We start from the raw sequence: 18,273 nt of genomic DNA, 5'->3' as shown, positions 1-18,273 counted from the left end.
ATTTGGTGTGTTCTTAGAAGGGAAGCAGCTTCAGATTCACAACCTTCATTCGCAGCGGCATACTGCAAGCATGCGAATCTGATTAGTTCCCCGCAAACAGAAACACCCGGTGCCGACCGTTCAGAGCCAACAGTCTGTCAATCACGGACATCCGCGGGAATTAATTCTGACGCTGTCTCTTTAGGGTGTATTAATCCGAGAGCCAGGGTGAGCAGTACATTTTAATCTGCGACATTCACCAAGAGGGAAAGAAGAGAAAAAGCAGGAAAAGCACGCCGAGGTTAACCAGATGTAACAGGCTAACTGGCACGTCCAAGAAGCAGGTCACATTTTGAGAGGCTGTTTCTATCACTGTAATTAGAGGAGCGCTTGGATCTTGCTAACTCTGAGGAGGAAAAAACAAGTTGGCTCATTCCTTTTCCAGCAGTGAAAGGAGGCGATAAGGCTGTCCCGGCTCTCAGACAACTGCTTTTGGAAGCAGTCAGAGCAGGACAGAGACTCCTGACTGGAGACAGACCTTCTAGGTTTGAATCTCAACTTCATCAACAACGAGGCCAGACAAGCTTACTTCTCTTCCTTTTAAGGAAAAATAAAAAATAAAAAAGTGGGCAAGGACCAGCTCTCCACCAGCTTCATGAGATGAAGTGAGCACTGAGCAGATCAAACCTACAGAACACCAAGCCAAAGAAAAATCAAAAGGCAAATCTGCGTCCTGTCATTTCAGCTCTATAAAGGCACACGCTTGTCTTCATCTCCGAGAACCTTAAGGAGGTTCCATGTCTTCAAGATCTACCCTGCACTTTCTTCTCCCCCGTGTTTAAGGTCCTTGGTTCCACCAGGACAGGAAGCAACTTCTCACAACGGAGTGGTCCTGGGCATCTGTGCAGGGCTGTACCCCTGCACGGCCACGTAAGGATGGCATAGAACCCACCAAGTCAAAGTGGGAATAACCCAATGAATCTCTCCAGACAACTTCCCTGCTTCCACTGACGCACTATCTTGGAGAAGGGAAGGAGGTGGGAAATCACCCTACATGCTTTTTCACATCCTTATAAGATATATAATGCTTTCTAAATGGCACAGACTACAACTCCAGTTTTAAGAACTAAAACTTATTTCTTATTCTTCCAACTCTTACTTAACATTTCGCAAGTAAAACGATGAGTATTTTAGATTTAAAGCTAACTTACTCCACGAATATGTGACTCATCCGGACCATATGCACCTCTAGCTGAAGTATACTTAGCCACAGATATTTTATCTACTGACCAAAGCAACACACTTCATACTGAGAGCTAGAAGACGCAGTCTCCATCAGCTGATGGCTGAGGAATACTAAAAGCAGCCTCGAACTCCAGCTGCCATCTCCAGAGCGTGTGCTGCCAAAGGCACAGATGAGAACAAGTCATTCTCCCGAATAAGAATGAGACTATCAAACAGAACCAACGGGAAAAGTTAGAGAACATCAAGAGAAAACTTAAACATATTCTAAAACGGTCCGATGTTAAGATTGAGGCAATTGCTGAAACAGGAAACCCTGGGTAACTATTGTGTGATTAAAAGCACTGTCCTGAGCTAACACATCCTTAACTAAGTTACAACAATAAGGCAATGGGTTAGCACAGGCATATTCGAAGTCAAATACAGATGACACATACTAAACAACTGTAACAAGGAGTTAGCACTCTACAGAAAGACTTATCCTTGAAATGGATTCTGAATTAAAATCTGTAAATGCAATAGGGGAACTCTATTAAAGAGATCTGGTTTAATTCTTTCAAGCAAAGAACAGTGCATAGAGCACATTTTCACTGCTATGATTTGTCTGGTTCAAAAATCCTGAATTTCAATTAAGGAAATTCACAGGACAAATATAAATAGTTGAAACATGTTTGGAAAAGTGCTCAACCTTATGCAGGAGATGGAACTTGAAAGAAGGCCCTTTTCACCTACCACAGCAAAAATGTAGAAGACTTTACAGTATCTGCTATTGGTAAGAGTGGAGACAAAGGGGTATGCAAATGGAATCTGAAAAATATAAATTGGAATCTTTGGAGATCAACTTAGCTGTGCTCATTAAAATTTAATGTGTATACACACACTTTTAGGTATCTATTGTAGAAATACACATATTAGTGGTCCAAGAGTATTGACAGCTATATTTGGACTAATAAGTATTTAGAAACAATTAAAATGTCCATCAATAGAGACACAGGTGAATAAATCTGGTATCTCCACACATGCAACTGAATAAAGTAGAACTGACATTTTGAGTTGGAAGGACATCTAGCGCCTACTGCTGAGTGAAAAACGTCGCAGGATGATTGTGAAATTTGATCTCTTTAAAAAGCATGTGAATAAGTGAATGAATGGATGTCTTAGACATTATCCCTGAGGGCGGGAAGGGAAAAGGGTATATACAATTTCATTTTTATACAGTGTTTCTACAATTTTTGTATCACTTTTATAATTTAGGTAAAAGGGAGCGATGCTGACAGACTTAATCTGCTAATCCACTATAAATTCTGGAAATTTAGATGCTCTGGGAAAACCATTCAGGTCCTGCTGTAGCCTCGTGGGCCCGCTCTTCAATTTCACCAACAAAATCTGCAGGTCGAAAAGGGACCAATCCTATCCTAGGATCTTTGTGTGTAGAAAAGGATAGTTTTTTTAAAAAAATAACATACCGACCTTCTCTTCGACAGTATCTAGAACATTTAGTAAACATGTTTCCTCTAAGTTTCCATAGGTTCCCCATCCAAACGTATCAAAAATGACAGTAGATACGAATCACACTGGCCCAGAATCACAAGGTTACATTTTTAAACTTCCTAAAATCATGTTCAAAGACTTCAAACGTTGCCTATGAAGTTCAGGTCCACCACTTTGAGAACTGCAAAGAGCCACAGCTTCCTTTTATCTCTTATGAAGAGACTGGCAACATGCCTTTCTCATTCTTTTTCAAAGGACTCTCCCGATTTCTCAGTGTAACTCTCAAAATAATTTATTCAATAGGGGTTTTAAGCACATTGCGAAGAAAAGTAGAATGCTGATGAATTAGTCCATAAAATACCTACACCTAAGACATGTTTAGAAAATGTGTATAAGAAACAAGCTCACAAATCTGCAGGGTTTAAAAGGCAACCAATTTACCAGCACAATTTTTAAGTTATAAAAAGTACACCCAGTGTCTCTAATGTGCTTAATATTAAACAGTGTTAGGATAATATTTTCCAGGCTACAATGTACTTTCCACTTGCCCTAATAATAAACCTATGCCCAGATGGGAAATGTAACCAGGACTAAATAAACATAATATAGACAGTGCGCAGGAGAGCCAGACGGTGCGCTAATGAACGCAGGATGCCTTCACAAGTGAAAGTGTTCTAAAAAAAAAAAAAAAAAAGTTTAAACAAACAGAAGAGTATGAAAAGTTCAGACACTAGATGTGCATAAAATGCAACCACAGGTCAGAGGAGGAAATGGATTTCTTTGTGGACGCAATGGATAGCATTAGATGTCTGTCACATTGTTAAGGTGAAGGAGTAATGCGCCTCGCCCTACAGCAACCAGTCGTCATCAAGACATCTACGCAACTTTTAAAACGTGCCAGCTCTGTTCTGGATGACAGTTGGTGATCAGAAAACAAATTTATCACCATGATGTATGGCCTACAACTAGGAGTCCAACCCAGTGCATAGGCAGAAGATGAACAAAAACAGGAAGAAAGAAAAGCCACACAAATACAAAGTGATTCCATTTTTTTCCGAACACCCACACACAGACAAGTCTCCGACAAGCATGTTCTTGGCAACAAAAATAAAGTTACAGGAAGGCTTTTTTCCTTTAAGAAAAAGGCAGTTCTATATGTAGATTACCAGGCAATACCACACGATTTTTTTTTTTTAAGGCCCAAATTTACAGCCCTCATTTCGAAAATATCTAAACATTTTTTTGGATCACAAAGCAAAGACGACCAGAAACACTGTTCCAGTTTGGAATGCTTATTTCACATCGTACTTGAAAATGAAATCCAACATGGCAGCTTACCTTGGCACTGGAAGCCTTGTTTCCCAAACCCCCTGAAAAACAAACAAGAACAAGATTTCTTAACATTTTGTGTTGGATACCACACTTTAAGCCAGTTATGTGACAAAGCATCCTACAGAGTTAAAGATTTGTACGTGAAACCCAAGGACTTGACAGTAAAAACACGCCTAACTAGCTAACTGGAGTACAATGCTGTCAATTCAACTCTGAAGAGGTCTGACCTCCCTAAGGCTTGCTGAACCATTTCAACATATTCAAGGTTCATTTCCAGCTTTTCACACTTTGTTATCGATACTCAAATCTCAAGGCAAGAATATGACTATATTCAAAGTTGTTGGCTACAATATTCAAGTAACAAAAAGGACCTTATAGTCAAAAAAAGTGGCTTACTACAGTCCTTAAAGACCAACTGAAAATTGCTTTTTCTCCCTAAAAAGACAACTAGAAAGTGGCTTCATCGTTTGCCTGTGAATTTGTTTAAAACAGTATTTCTCATCTAGAAGCTGCCAAACAGCACCATTCTTAACACTGAATTTTTGCTTAAAGGAGCCAGGTTTTACAAATATCATTCATCTTGTTTGCAGGTGAGATTATGATCTAATTTTACTGAGAAGCAGTAGCAGTTAAAGCACATTCAAAAGCTATTCTGCTCTTGTAAATTACTTTGGAGAATTTACTCTCTAAGCAGAGAACCCAGACGTGGACATTAAATTGCAAATACCATTCCAACTAGGATGAACTACATTAAAATCCTCAGAAGGTTATGAGTCCATCTCTTGCTTTACATAGCATTTTAAGTTCACAAAGCACTTCAAATATCTCTATGATTAGCTTAGTCCTTCCCCTCTCCAAAAATTACTTAAACCCAAATAGTTTTAAAATACCAGTGCTTTAGTATTTAGATGATTCGTAAATCAAAGGACCCAGAGAATAAAGAAAACTGGAAAATTAAAACCTCTGTTACACAAATTCTAGACTATATTTTCTGGAACTTCCAAGTGGCTGCCTTACAGTTAAGTGGAGAAAGGGTGCAGGGATTACTCTGGGAGGAACAAGACAGGGTGATCTTTATTTTCCACTTCATGTTACACCTGTGACCTGACATGCCACAGCAGTTCACCAGGAGCTAACAACTGATAGTGGAAAGACTTTGGTCAGCCTGCATATGTATGTTGCAAGTCCCTTTTCCAACTTATCTACTTCCTTCAAAAGTAATCAGCAGTCTAACTGTTCCCTTTTAATGGGATTTCACAGCTGACACAGGAGGCTGAAAACATCCCCTTAACTAAATGCAGTATCTTCTCTGCCCTGATGCTCCAAGCACTTATTTTAATTTAGCCTTATCTACAATTACCTACTCCTTGGAGTGCAATTGCTTCATACGCTGACTACACGTTGGAAATCATTCATAGAGGTGGCTGTGCTTGTCATAAGTGTGCTTTTGAGCTGATTTCTAAAAAAGGATTGGAAAAATTAAGCATTTATTAGCACTTAGAGATGATTCCCCAGGTGTGGTGCATTCAGATAAAGTAGTCCATAAAAGGAAAATGAAGCACTTATCAGCACCACCTTTGAAGGATTTGCCCTTAGAGATGATTTTCCCCAGGTGTGACAGATCCAAGTAGCAGCATCCATAAGTTTTCCGGAGGGCCCCAGCAAGATACTTAAGCCACACAGCCAGCTGCTGTCAGGGAGCACTACGTGGCTGCCACCCTGGGGCCGCTCCCCAGCCTAGGAAGGGTGGGAGTTAAGGACTCCTAGCTACAGCTCACACTTAGGGACCTTCCTACATCCAGGAACAATATGTACAAGAGGCAGGTGTCTGGCAACCTGAAAAAACCTACTGCTCCTCAAACTAGAGCACCTGGACTTACTTTAGTTTCAGCTTTCTAAACTTGGGGGGGGGGGTCACCGACCTCTAATAAAAGTTCTGGTTAATAAAAGCCATGATTCTCTCACTAGGGGAAAAAAGCATACACACGTACACGATTTCATCTAGTTTTACAGGGTTCAGAGACCCCCCTGAAGCCTATCCACTTACCAATTCTCCCTAAAGCCCCCAGGCCCCCCCACAAGTTAATACCTGCGTTCACTGAAAGTTACCTGAATTCTGACACCTTTAGCCCATCCAGTGTTTTTCTTAAATAAGGCCTCTGTCCTCATCAACAGGGTTACAAGTCTAATCTCGTGTTGACAGGGTCTATTTTAAATGACTCCCTCTGCCCTTCTGCCATTTGCTTGCTCCGTTTAGTTCCCCCTCCCCCACTGCAAGCTTTCAACAGTTTGCTGCCTCTCCAACTCTCCGGGCTCACCCAGGAAAGTCGAAGTCTCTCCGTGCCCAGTAGATACAAGCTACAGTAGGCAAGGATCCAAGGTTCCAGGGGAGTTCAAGCCCGAAGGGAAACACAAAATACACACTCCCCGAATGCGCCCAGCCTGGCTAGCCAACTTGGACCGCGCCGCTGCGTCGCCGCCGCTCCCCCGCTTACTCCCGGGCGTGTTTCTCCGGGAACCTCTGCCCTCTGCATTCTAACCTTTTCGCTTTCCTCTTCGCTCACTCCCCGGCAAACGGCTGCTCGCCGGTCTGTACCGGAGGGCGGGAGCGCCGGGGAAAGACGGGGGGCACCAGCCCGGTGGAAAGGATCAATGTCACTACCACGCCGGGCCAGCCTCCCTCCTGCAGCAAGGGGTGTGTGACCGGGAGGCTACTTCCCCGGGAGTCCTGTCCGCGTGTGTCAGTGGCCGGGGCGGCCAGGCGCGAGGGTGTCATTCCGGGAGAGAGTTAGAACTCCCGCCGGCTCTCCAAGTTCCCCGAGTGAGTTAGCCCGGGGTGGGGAGACGCGCCCGTACGTGGGTGGGGCGGGGGGGCGGGCCAGGCGAGGGTCCCCGGGGGCGAAAGGACCCCGAACTGAACTAGGAGGGACTGGTGCCCGGCCGCCGAGAGAGGGGACCGGGCTGCCGGTCCGTGCGCCCCGCCCCGCGCGCACCTACCAGATGAAGTCGGTACAGTGGCTGCAGAAGGTGGGCTGCTTAAAGAAGCGGGCGATGAATTTGTGGTTCTTCACCTCGTGCACGTTCTTCTGTCTCAGCGCCCCTTTGCGGGCGAAGCGGTTGGCCACGTCCTGAGACGCCGTGGAGTCGTTGGCCGGGAAAACGTCAGCCATGGTCCCCCCCAACCACCTCTTGCCTCCGCCGGGGAGCAGCAGCCGGGGAGGGCCGGGTGGGCGGGGGCGGGCGGGGGAGGGGCGGCGGGGCCACGGGCGACCCCGGGCGGGGGGCGCGGGCCGGCGGCCGAGGTCGCGGCGAGGAGGCGCGGAGGCGGCGGCGGCGGCGGCGGCGGCGCCGGGGGAGAGTCGGGCCGGAGCGGCGCGGAGCGGGAGCCGGAGCCGCTGGCTCGCTCGCTGGCCCCACGCTCACTGACAGCCCGGTGCTCGCGCTTCCTACTCTCGGCGGCAGAGGCTGCCCGGAGCGGCGCCGCCCACCGCGCATGCCCCGAGTGCGAGAGCCGCGCGTGCCTGTGGGGCCGCGCGCGGACGGGGGCGCGCGGCGCTGGCGCCGGAGGAGTCAGCGTCTCCGCGTTTTCGGAGCAGCCCGGGAAAGGTGAGAGGCTGCGTCGGCCCTGGGAGGGCCGGCCCGAATTTGGGAGCGGAGGCGGACGCCGGGAGGGGCGGGCCCTTTCGCCTTCGCCGCCTTCTTCTCTTCCTCCCTTTTCTTCCCCTCGGGCCGCGCGGCTTTCCTCCCTCCTCTCCTTCCGCTCCTCTTGCTCTGCCCACTCCCCTCCCGTCTGCCTCCATCCCGCTCCCGCGCTCTCCCGCCAGCTCATCCTCCTCCTCGCAGCCCGAGTCCCGGGATGGGGCCTCGCTCCGACCCGCTCGGACCCGCTCGGACCCGCTCGGACGCTCACCTACTGCTCCCCGCTCCCCGTCTTCCAGGAGCCACCCGTGTTTCTCGGGCACGACGCCCGGGTTTTATCGGCTTGTATCAATTTGAGGTTTCACCTGACTAAAACCTCCACCACCCCCCCACCCACCACGCTGTTTTATACACGGCCCGAGAAAGGGCGCGAGTTTCAATCATGGAGCCCTGACCCTTTCACCTGCCTCCAGTGGTCGACCTGTGTTTCACCTGAGTCTTGTGTAGACCTTTAGCTTGGTTGTTAGGATGGTTAAAGGACTTGTCCTGGTTGTTTATCCCGTTACATATTGGCTACCACAGTTAAAACTGTTGATAATCAGACTTTCTTGATTTTACAAGTCCAGAACCTTAATTTAGAAATCGTTTTGCATTCTAAGCTAATTACTGCAATACTGACAGGTGCAGAGTGCGGCCAGTACATTTGTAAATTACCAAGTAAAACTGCTTGTGAAAGGGCAGCTGGTATGAATATGCAAAGGACGCACGTGGGGATGTACTAACTAATCACTTGCTGAATATTTATTAGTTCTGCCTGGAGAACGCTAAAATACGTAAGGGAAACAACGATCTCCCAGCATTTCATTATTGCTTTATTTCGCTGTCAGAGTCACTAAGTTCATAAAACAACTGCATGTACTGAAGACATCAAGAAAAAGAACATGTTCAATCCTTCAAGAAGTTAAAAAAAACTTTTCTAAGATGCATACTATCTTAGGACATATCACATAAACCAAATGGGGCTATGATTTTTTAAGACTGCCCCATTGAATGCTTGATACAGGAATGTCTTTTATATTTCGGCAGGTGTTACCTATTGACCGGCCATTAATGGGGCATTCACTTTGCTGGCTCACTTACAGTCTCTCCTGCCGATATAGTTGGTGCTTAAAGAGATTGCACCTGTTTGATATTCTGGTCAGAAATTTCTCCCCTGTTGGCGCCCCCCTCCAGTCCAAGGAGACAAAAAAAAAGGAAGAAGCAAGGAAGGGAATAAAAAGCAGAGGGTGTCAGGAAAGTAGATCAAATACTCTAGAAAACACCATAAGCATCTCAAGCCATTGTTTACTGCTTGTAATCAAATGGATTCACAAGTAATACTTGTGAATCAAATGGAACGCAGTCAAAAGAACATAAACTCTCTCCTCACAGCCATCTGTATCTAAGACAGATTTTCCAACTTTTTACGTAGACAAGCTTCTTTCTGTTTCCCTGAAGCTTTGGTGTAAGGACAGAAGAAAAATATGGGGGAGTGGAGGGTGGGGTTGGAGATAGTGAAGTCCCTGGGCTAAGTGGTAAGGGGACATGAGCTAAGAACCAAATGGGCCTTGGCAACACCCTGGCCATCACCTGTGTCTGGGGTAGAGCGACTGATCTCAGACCAGACAGAGACAATATCTCTCTTTTCTGTCTCAGGTTGTGGCTTGGCTTTGTTGCCTCAGTTATGACTGCTGTTCCTTGTGGGTATGGAGCGAACTAACTGGAAGTTCGTCGATTGATAGTTGGTCTGAGCTTGCCCACAGCTTAGCTTGGTTGTGGGGGCGAGGCTGGGAATGCACCTGGAGCAGGAAACCATCCAGCAGTCTAGCACGGCCCCCTGTAAGGACAGACGGGAACGTGGGCCACAACTGGCCCCTGTAGCCCACCTGAGAAGGATCTCTGTGGTAGCACTAAAATGGAGGTGGTTTCAGAAAGGGGAGCCCCTGGCGGGAGTGGTCACGTAGACCTGGAGTTAATTATTTTAGAGTCTGATGTATCACAGAGAAGTTGTTGGAAGGAATGGAAATAGTAGCCTGAACAGAGTTTGTGAGAACCCTCCTCTGTGACCCCTGCCTTTGAAAAGTGAACTCGACACTCTTTGGAGAGGTGCTACCTAGACCAGGGGGGACCCAGAGGCTGCAGGCTGGGATCAAAGTCAGGCCACAAAACTGATGATTCTGCACCAGAGTGGTTTACTGAAAACCAGGAATCTTTATGATGCAACTGAAGTCTTGTTGCTCTAGGCAGATAACTGGTCTGTTCTCAGATGGACCAGGCCATTTTCATATTGAGCAATGGAACTTGCTTTTAGATGTGGAAAAAGCTTGATTCTGAAACGTATAGTGACCAAGATGATGTAAAGGCTCTTGGATTGCTCTGTGCACTGGATTCAAGGTTTAGGAGCTAAGTCAACTGTCATAAAAATAATTAATGAGGCAAGGTTAGCGTCAGGGTGAATGGCAGATCTCAAGAAGTGGGTAGAGAGGGATGAGTGAAATAGGTGAGGAAGACTGAGGGGTACAAACTTCCAGTTAGAAAATAAATGACATAGGGATGAAAGGTACAGTGTGGGGAACAGAGTCAATGATAGTGTAGTATCTTTGGTGACAGATGGTGACCAGACTTATCACGGTGACCATTGTGCAATGTACAGAAATACCGAATCACGGTGTTGTGCACCAGGAACCAACATAGTGTTGTGCGTCATTTATACTTCAACAAACAAACAAACTCATAGAAAATGCGATCAGGTTTGTGATTACCAAAGGCAGGAGTGGTGCTGATGCAGGGGAATTGGATAAAGGTGGTCAAAAGGTACAAACTTCCAGTTACAAAATAAATACGTACTAGGGATGTGATGTACAGCACGACTAACATAATTAACACTGCTGTATGTTATACTTGAAAGTGGTTAAGAGACAGTAAATCCTAAGGAAAAAAATATTTTTTCTTTTCTTTTGAATCTATATGAGATGATGGATGTTCACTAAACTAATTGTGGTCATCATTTCATGATGTATGTGGATCAAATCATTATACTGTACACCTCAAACTTTTACAGTGCTGTATGTCAATGATAGCAATAAACTGGAAGGAAAATAAAAGAAATGAGTAGAGATAAGGTCTGGCTAGGAAGGGGCTGTTCAGGGGTAAGCTAGGGAGCAGGGTAATATTTCATGGAGGTGGATGAGTCAGAAGCCCCCGTTAACCTCAAGGCTGCCAGAAGTTACTGATGAGAGGAATGGACAGACTTTCTGTTCACCGTGTCCACCTTGTTGTCCCTTTGAAAATGTGTTCCTAGTTTAAGAAAATAGAGTAACCTTCGGAAGGCCTTGACACAAAACATAGATCTCTAATTGGATGTATTATATTCAAAGAAGACCATAATTCCCTAGTAAGTGAGAGAAGCAGAATGTAAAACAGTATCCAGAGATTCCATTTTTAGGGGGCTGAGGGTACAGCTCAGTGGTGGAGTGTATGCTGGGCATGCCTGAGGTCCTGGGTTCAATCCCCAGTACCTCCATTAAAAAATGAATAACCTAATTACCTCCCCTCCCCAAAAGATGAAAAAATAATAAATAATGTAAAAAAGAAGATTCCAGTTTTGAAAATGTCTGTACATGCATGCACACTCACATCTGTATGAATATAAATACTCTTGTGCGTGTGCACACACGTAGACAAAGGTATATACAACAAAGTGTTCATTTAGGTGACTGTCTGGGTGGTGGGAACATAAACATTTTTCTGTACAGGAAGAGATGCCTTTGGCCTAGGACTCACATTTGGAAAGGGCATTAGAAACCATAATTTTTAATGTTTCCCTTCCATCAAAAGGAGGTATTTCTTATTTTTGACAGAAAATGTTTTACCGCCAGAACTTCGCTGTTCTTCCGTGGAGTAGAGGCTGCTCCAATTTGAATGTGAATTGGTTGCGAAGTGTGTTTTCAGCTATGAAACCCTTACCTCCTTAATGCTAACCCCCCATGAGAAGTTAAATTCCTGAGTGGACTGCCCAAATGAGCTTCTTGGCGTCCAGGATTTCTGTTTCCTCCCCAAAGCGTTTTTTCCTCCACTTTCTGCGAGTTTCTGGACAGTAGCCATGGCACAGACCAGATGCGGGACTCAGAAGACCTGGGTTCAAGTGCTAGCTTCAGCACTTACTGGTTTGTGTAATTTGGACCAATTAACTTCTCCAAGTCTCTTATTTCTCCATCTGAAAATGGAGATATTCATAACTACCCTAGGATTTCCTTAAGACTTTAACCAGATGATACATATATATAAGTGTATATAAATATAAATAAAACCAGATGATGTTTAGTAAATGCTAAAGTCTCATACAAACGCAAGGCAGGATGGTTGTTTTCAGCTTTACCACCTCTGCATTTTGGAGAAAGTGAGTTGAAAGCTCTCCTCTTCCGGGCCCACTCTTCCTCCAAAATTGACAGGTGTATTTCCCTCCACCCCCAGTGACTGTGAATTAGGAAGCAAGAAATGACCCATGGAAGGAGTACAAAAAATGGATCTTGGAGTTCACGTTTTAAACTCAGAACATTTCCTACCACCCTCACCTTTAAAGTGCTTTAAGAAAGGTTATGACACCTGGGTTCTTTGAAAAAAACTAGGAGCCAGAGGACTCAAGCAACTCCCATAGCCTTCCATTCACCTGTCATTTAATTGAAATGGGGCAGGTACTTAATAGTTACCTCATGATGCTTTCCTAAACGTGTCTGGGGGCGGTATCCACCCGTGTAAGTGTTAAAACTATGAATCCCGTGCACCTGTCACCCAGCTCCAATAATGATTAATTCATGGCAAATCCTGTTTCATCTATCTCCTACCTTGTTTCTTTATATTTACATAATAAAACCTTAAAATAAGTCAAACTCTGGGAGGAAACTTTTAATGGCTATATGCATTATTTGTTGGTCCACAGATACTCACATTTTGAAACTCACTGAATTGTCCGCTTTAAATATACGTACAGTTTATTGTAAATCGATGATGTACTCAACAAAACTGTAAACATTTCTCAAGCTAAATAGCTAAGTACACTAAAACAAATAAACAGAAAAACTGGAAGGCTAGCAGAAGGACCAATTGGCCCTCCCACAGGACATTCAGTTGTCCTTACGTCGGGGCTAAGACATGCCCACTCTGTCCAGTCAGTGTGTGTCAAATTCAGTTGCAATCCCAAAGCACTCACGGAGCTCCAGCTTTATGGCAGGTGCTCTACTAGACCCAGGAGTACAACATGAAGGAGACAAGCTCTCTGCCCTCTGGGAGCCCAGACTCTTAAACTGATGTAACCCTAAAGGAGAGAGGTTCAGCCCTGGAGTGGAGTCTTCTTTCAAGAAGCGCAGTCCAACAGGCGAAAGGAAATAAATTAAAATTAAAAGAATGTCATTCATTTTCCTCTAGGGTATGAAACAAAATCCAATTTATAACTCTCAACTGACTCTTTAACCCCCCTTTCTTTGTTCTTTCTCCTGCCCCGTATTCACTCTGACCTCCCACATTCTTTGTAGCCTCTCAGAAACACCCTCACCCCCCAAAATATTCCCTCCTTCTCCCCACAGCTCGATCCGCTTTTCCTCCCCCTCCTCCACTTTACTGGTTTTTTTGGACTGTATTATATATCACTTTCAACAAAAGCCTCTTCCAGCTCTCCCTTCAGGGCAAGGCCTTCCGCATTCTTTTTATGATTTTGCACCACAAAAATCTAGGAACTGGTTTTTAAAAGGGTAGGTTGCAATGAAAGTGAGCGTCAGGGTAGCTAAGGAGAGGGAGAGTGCTGGCAATCACTGGATTCCCATCCATTTATTTAACAATGAATGCTAGGTATTAGTGTATTGTGTTTATACTGACACAGTGGGGAGTCAAACACACAGACTCTCTGCCTTTGTGTGATTTATATTCTCTTTGGTGATTTGAGTGGGAGAGGGAAGTTTGTGGACACTTCCACCCAGGAAAATTTAGCTCATCTTCTCTTTTGCTGATCACCATCATTTAACACACATGCACAACTACCTTCAAAACTTTGATCGTGTTTGAGTTTGGATGTTTTATGCTGTCCCCAGTGATGGAGTAAAAATAGCTCAGCTCCCACCAATTGGCACAGGGCAAAGATTCAAGCAGAACTTGGAAAAGCTGCTCAGAGGTATGTCCAACAAGGATTACTAGGTAAATTGGTAAGTGACATAGAATTCCAGCTTCCCCTTGGGTGGAGCTTTTTCACAAGAGTCAGTACAGCAATGGCATGGTCCTTTTGAATGCACACTTAATATTTTTTGGCAAACTATACAAGCTGCAATTGTTTCTGTGGTTGGCATGGCCTTAGAACTAGAATGGTGACACTCCCAGAGCCTTGGAATCCATTCAAACCTCATTCAAATTTCTATATAAGATGTGGCTCTAACAAATAGGAAGAATAGAAAAACCACTCAGAAACACAGTTTATTTAATAAATACAGATTGAGCTCAGGCATAATGTGTTCACTAAATACTTATTACATGCTCGGGCACTGTTAGAGATATTGTGGATGAACAGTGAACAGAACAGAGTTTCACTGGAGACGTGGGAGAGGATCAGGCTTGTTTGGAGGGCCTTTAAAAGAGGGGAAGAAGAGAAACAAATCAGAGTTTAGAGGCTACTGTTGCAAATAAGAGTTTAAAAAAAAAAGGTGAGGGAGGGTGGTCAGTGAGCTCTAAATACATTTTTTTATGGGAAAATAAATTCATGTTTGTACAATAATGAGAATGACCCCAGAGAGGGACTAATAAATAGATATGTCAAATCATTCTGTTGATTAAATATGGTTGATAGGTATTGGGGAAGAAAAACTTTTTCTCTACCCACTTAGGTTCACTGATCGGGGCCATGTGAATTAAATTGAGAAAAGACAAATGAACAGGAGAAAAGACTGACTTTTATTCACTTACACAGAAGCAAAAATAAAAATGTTACTCAAAGGGATGGTTAGAGCTTGGGGCTCATATTCCATCTTAATAGGGAAGAGAAGGCACTTAGGTAAAAACAAATGACTTTTAGGAGAGACAAATGGGTCCTTAGGAGAATAGATGGGAAACATAGTATTTTTGTGACAACGACTGCTTAGGTGATCTCTTATCCTGGTGGTTTCATCTCCAGTGATGAAAATTTTGAAATTCTCAGGAAGGGTATTTTATGACAGTGGAGTTCTTTTGGAAGGCTCTGCTTTTAGATAGATAAGGAAAGTTCAGAGAAAAAGCCTCTTAACTGCATCCATGATTCTCAAATGACTTCAGCTCAAAGTAATTTTAATGCCACAATGGTGTAAGTTTATATTTTGGAATCTGTGTTGGAGCAATAATTAAAAACAGCCCAACTCCATAGGAAGTCAGGGGAAAAGTCTTTCCAGATGTCACAGTTCCAGATTTCCTTTAGAATGTCTGGCAACAACCTCAGCTAGGTGAGATGATAACCTCGGGTTGCAGATCATTTCAAATGTCTTCTGTTCAGTGGGTACATGTCTGCTTCACCTCCAGGAGATGGCAAATTAACTGTGTCAGTGACAAAGTAAAGCTACAGTATTTGTACTTTTGAGTTAAGTTTAGAAACAAGACTGTGTATACTCGTTTTCGAGAAATTTGGCGCATTAGGGATTTTAACAGATTCTAATTTAAAATGTGTAGCTGAGTAAGAAATGTGGACTGATTTTAAGTTGAAATCTCCCTGACTTTGTAAGCAGCAGAAAATCACTTAAGAGAATTTAAAGACTCACCAGGTTTTTTTCCTTCCAATTTTATGGAGATCGACTATGTAAGTTGAAGGTGTACAGCACAATGATCTGATTTACGTACATCATGACATGATTATCACAGTAAATTTAATGAACATCCGTCATCTCATATAGCACCATTTTCATGAGTTGAATTCCTTAGATTTATAAACCTTTAAGTCTTAAAGGAGGGGACCTTGGTTTGCCAGAGACTTGACTGTTTATTATTACTATCATTTTCTTCAAGCATCTCTAAAGTGATTTGTAAACAAAAGAGTAAGATTTGTAAACTTTAAAGAGTTTAAGGAAGAACTGTATTTTTAAATCTGTAACATTAGCTAATTAAACATGAATGTTAAAAATAGATCCTTCTGAAAAATAGATCCTTCTCTTTAACATGAGTGTTAAAAAATAGATCCTTGTTTTTCTGGCAAAATGAAAGAATGACAAACGTGACCCTCAGGGACATAAAAGCTCACATTGACCGTTTTGTGTGTAATTTTACCATATACCCACATTGATGCAGGGATTTTTTTCTGGTCCTTTTAACAAAGGTCTAGGAACCATCAGGAAGCCCAGGGTTCATAGCTGGGATACTGTGTGCACGTACATTTCTAAGAGCACTTGAGTTGCTTTCTTAAAAGTATGAAACACATATTCAGAGTGAGTTGAACTAAAGTTGTCAAATCTTGAATTATTACCTTTGAAGCTGAATGCTTCTCTTACAGTCTGAGTAGGATCAAAAACTGGTTTGAGCTAGGGGTGGAGAGAGTATAGCTCAGTGGTAGACAGTGTGCTTAGCATGCACAAGGTCCTGGGTTTAGTACTGCCGTTAAAAAGTAAATAAGCCTAATCACTGCCTCCCCCCCACCAAAAAAAAAAAAAAGAGAATAGCAAAAAAAAAAAAAAGAATAAAAAGGTTTGCACTAGATACGTATATAAATATATAAGAGGGAGACTCATGAAGGTTCAACATTGATGGAAATCTGGCCTACCAAATTGCTTCATAGCCTTAAGGAAAAAGAAAAACATGAGTGGAATTTCAAAGGCAGGAACTAAATGCACACAGAAAGCATACTGGGCAGGGGAGGGTATAGTTTAGTGGTAAAGTGAATGCTTAGCATGCACAAGATCCTGGGTTCAATCCCCAGTGCCTCCATTAAATGACAAATAAATAAATAAGTAAACCTAATTACCCCCTCCTCTTCCCCCACAAAAAAATTAAATTAAATTTTTAGAATAAAAGAACGCATACTGTTTGATGAGAGCTGCTCTCTCACAGGAACAACGACACCCAGAGAGAGCCTGGGGAGGTCAAGTCAGATGACGGTATTCCCCTGCTCTTTTGGGCCAATGAAATATAAATTTGAAATCCATAAACATTGTCTCAAATAAATACCTCTAGTTGACATTAAGGTAGTTTAGTTCCCTCTAGCTGACCGAAATTGATTTAATAGAAAAGTTTCACAAGAGAGAAACAACAATAAAAAAGAAAAAAAGCATTTAACAATTACCGAGGGCTTGACACTGTCTCAAGAATTATTTGAAACTCTTTGCGGGCAAGTGTTAACTCTTTCAATTCCCCCTTCCTTGAGGTGGGTGTTAATACTATCCTTGTTTAACCGATGAGGGGCAAGGGAGTACTGAGACACAAAGAGATGAAGTTACATACCCAGGATTGTGCAGCCGGTAACCAGCAGGGCTGAGATTTGAGCCCTGGCAGCTTGACTCACAGCCCATGCCCTAAACCCATCCACTCAAAGGCCTACCGTCCACGGCCAGCGCCACCGTCATTTTCCACGTCAACCCTTGTGGCTAGTCAAGAGGAGTTCTCCCAAGTTGGTCCTCTCAAGGACAGAGTGGGAATTTTTTTTTTTCCAGTTTAGGAGATCCTTTGGTGAGGAACTAAAGCTGCTGCTGACAGAATGTAAATATTGAAAGAGTTGGAGAGAAGGCAGTCTTCCATCTAGTGGTGCAAGAAGGCTGTGCTAATGGAACGTGGAGCTTCCTCGTGCAGCTCAAACAAGGAACAAATAAGCAAAACAAATAGTTCATGGCATCTGAGTCGCCATCTCTTTGCTAGATGTTTTTTTTTTTCCTTTGATAGAGTGTATAATTTACCTGGGAGCATTTGGACTAAGTGCAGATAGTGTCCAATGTTTGATGCTTTATAACTCTACAACTATATCAACTTTAACCCAGGAGCCGAAGCAACAAAGAATCATTAGTGAATAATAATTTCTTCTGTGCAAGTTAAAGAGCTGGAGACTTGCATATACTTTTGTGACTGTGGACTATCCCATAGTCTGTCATTTTCTGTGCTCGCCAGTAAACCCCCAAGAGGATTCTTCTCTTCTCTGCAATAATTTAATTTATGGATAGAACATGGTAAAGAAAGGCCACTTTATGGACACTGACAAAATTAGCAACAAACAGCAAATTTGTTTTATGGTTTTTATTGCTTTTCCTCTGCCAATTCTCAAACACGGCTAGCAAATTCCCTAGAATAGATACAGGTGTCTTGCACACAACAGTTAGACTCTCGGGTTCTGTATATGAGACTATAGAAAGACTTGAGCCAGAAACACCTAGTTTCGTACCATAGATGTGAGTAACGTGTTGCAGATTGGAATCTACTCTTGTTCCTTCTAAGGTTAGATGTCTGACTATGAAGACAAAGACACCTGTACAATAGTTTCTTTTGGGCTCTGTCTAAATAAAGATAAGCAGGCAGGCCTGGGCAGGCCATGGGGATGGCCAAGTTTGTCTCCCTTCTTCTCCTTCTCGG

General features: G+C 43.5%; 1 protein-coding gene across 3 annotated transcripts in view; it reads right to left on the bottom strand.

Annotated features, from left to right (window-relative positions):
* PRKCA (protein kinase C alpha) overlaps positions 1-7,442 on the bottom strand; it is a 361,121-nt gene extending 353,679 nt beyond the window's left edge. For 2 of the 3 annotated variants that reach the window (XM_032457034.1, XM_032457035.1), the window contains exons 1-2: positions 7,042-7,343; positions 4,051-4,082 (exon numbers count right to left, since the gene is read on the bottom strand). In XM_032457034.1, the coding sequence (XP_032312925.1) occupies positions 4,051-4,082; positions 7,042-7,214 (205 nt within the window). In that variant the 5' untranslated portion in view covers positions 7,215-7,343. Of the gene's footprint in view, positions 1-4,050; positions 4,083-7,041 lie in introns of all 3 variants that reach the window. The other variant, XM_032457033.1, reaches the window with a different exon arrangement.
* Positions 7,443-18,273: the final 10,831 nt, after the last annotated feature.

The sequence above is a fragment of the Camelus ferus genome, chromosome 16 (assembly GCF_009834535.1).
Source record: "Camelus ferus isolate YT-003-E chromosome 16, BCGSAC_Cfer_1.0, whole genome shotgun sequence".
Classification (NCBI taxonomy): Eukaryota; Metazoa; Chordata; class Mammalia; order Artiodactyla; family Camelidae; genus Camelus; species Camelus ferus.
This window is presented reverse-complemented; position numbering and strand designations above follow the sequence as displayed.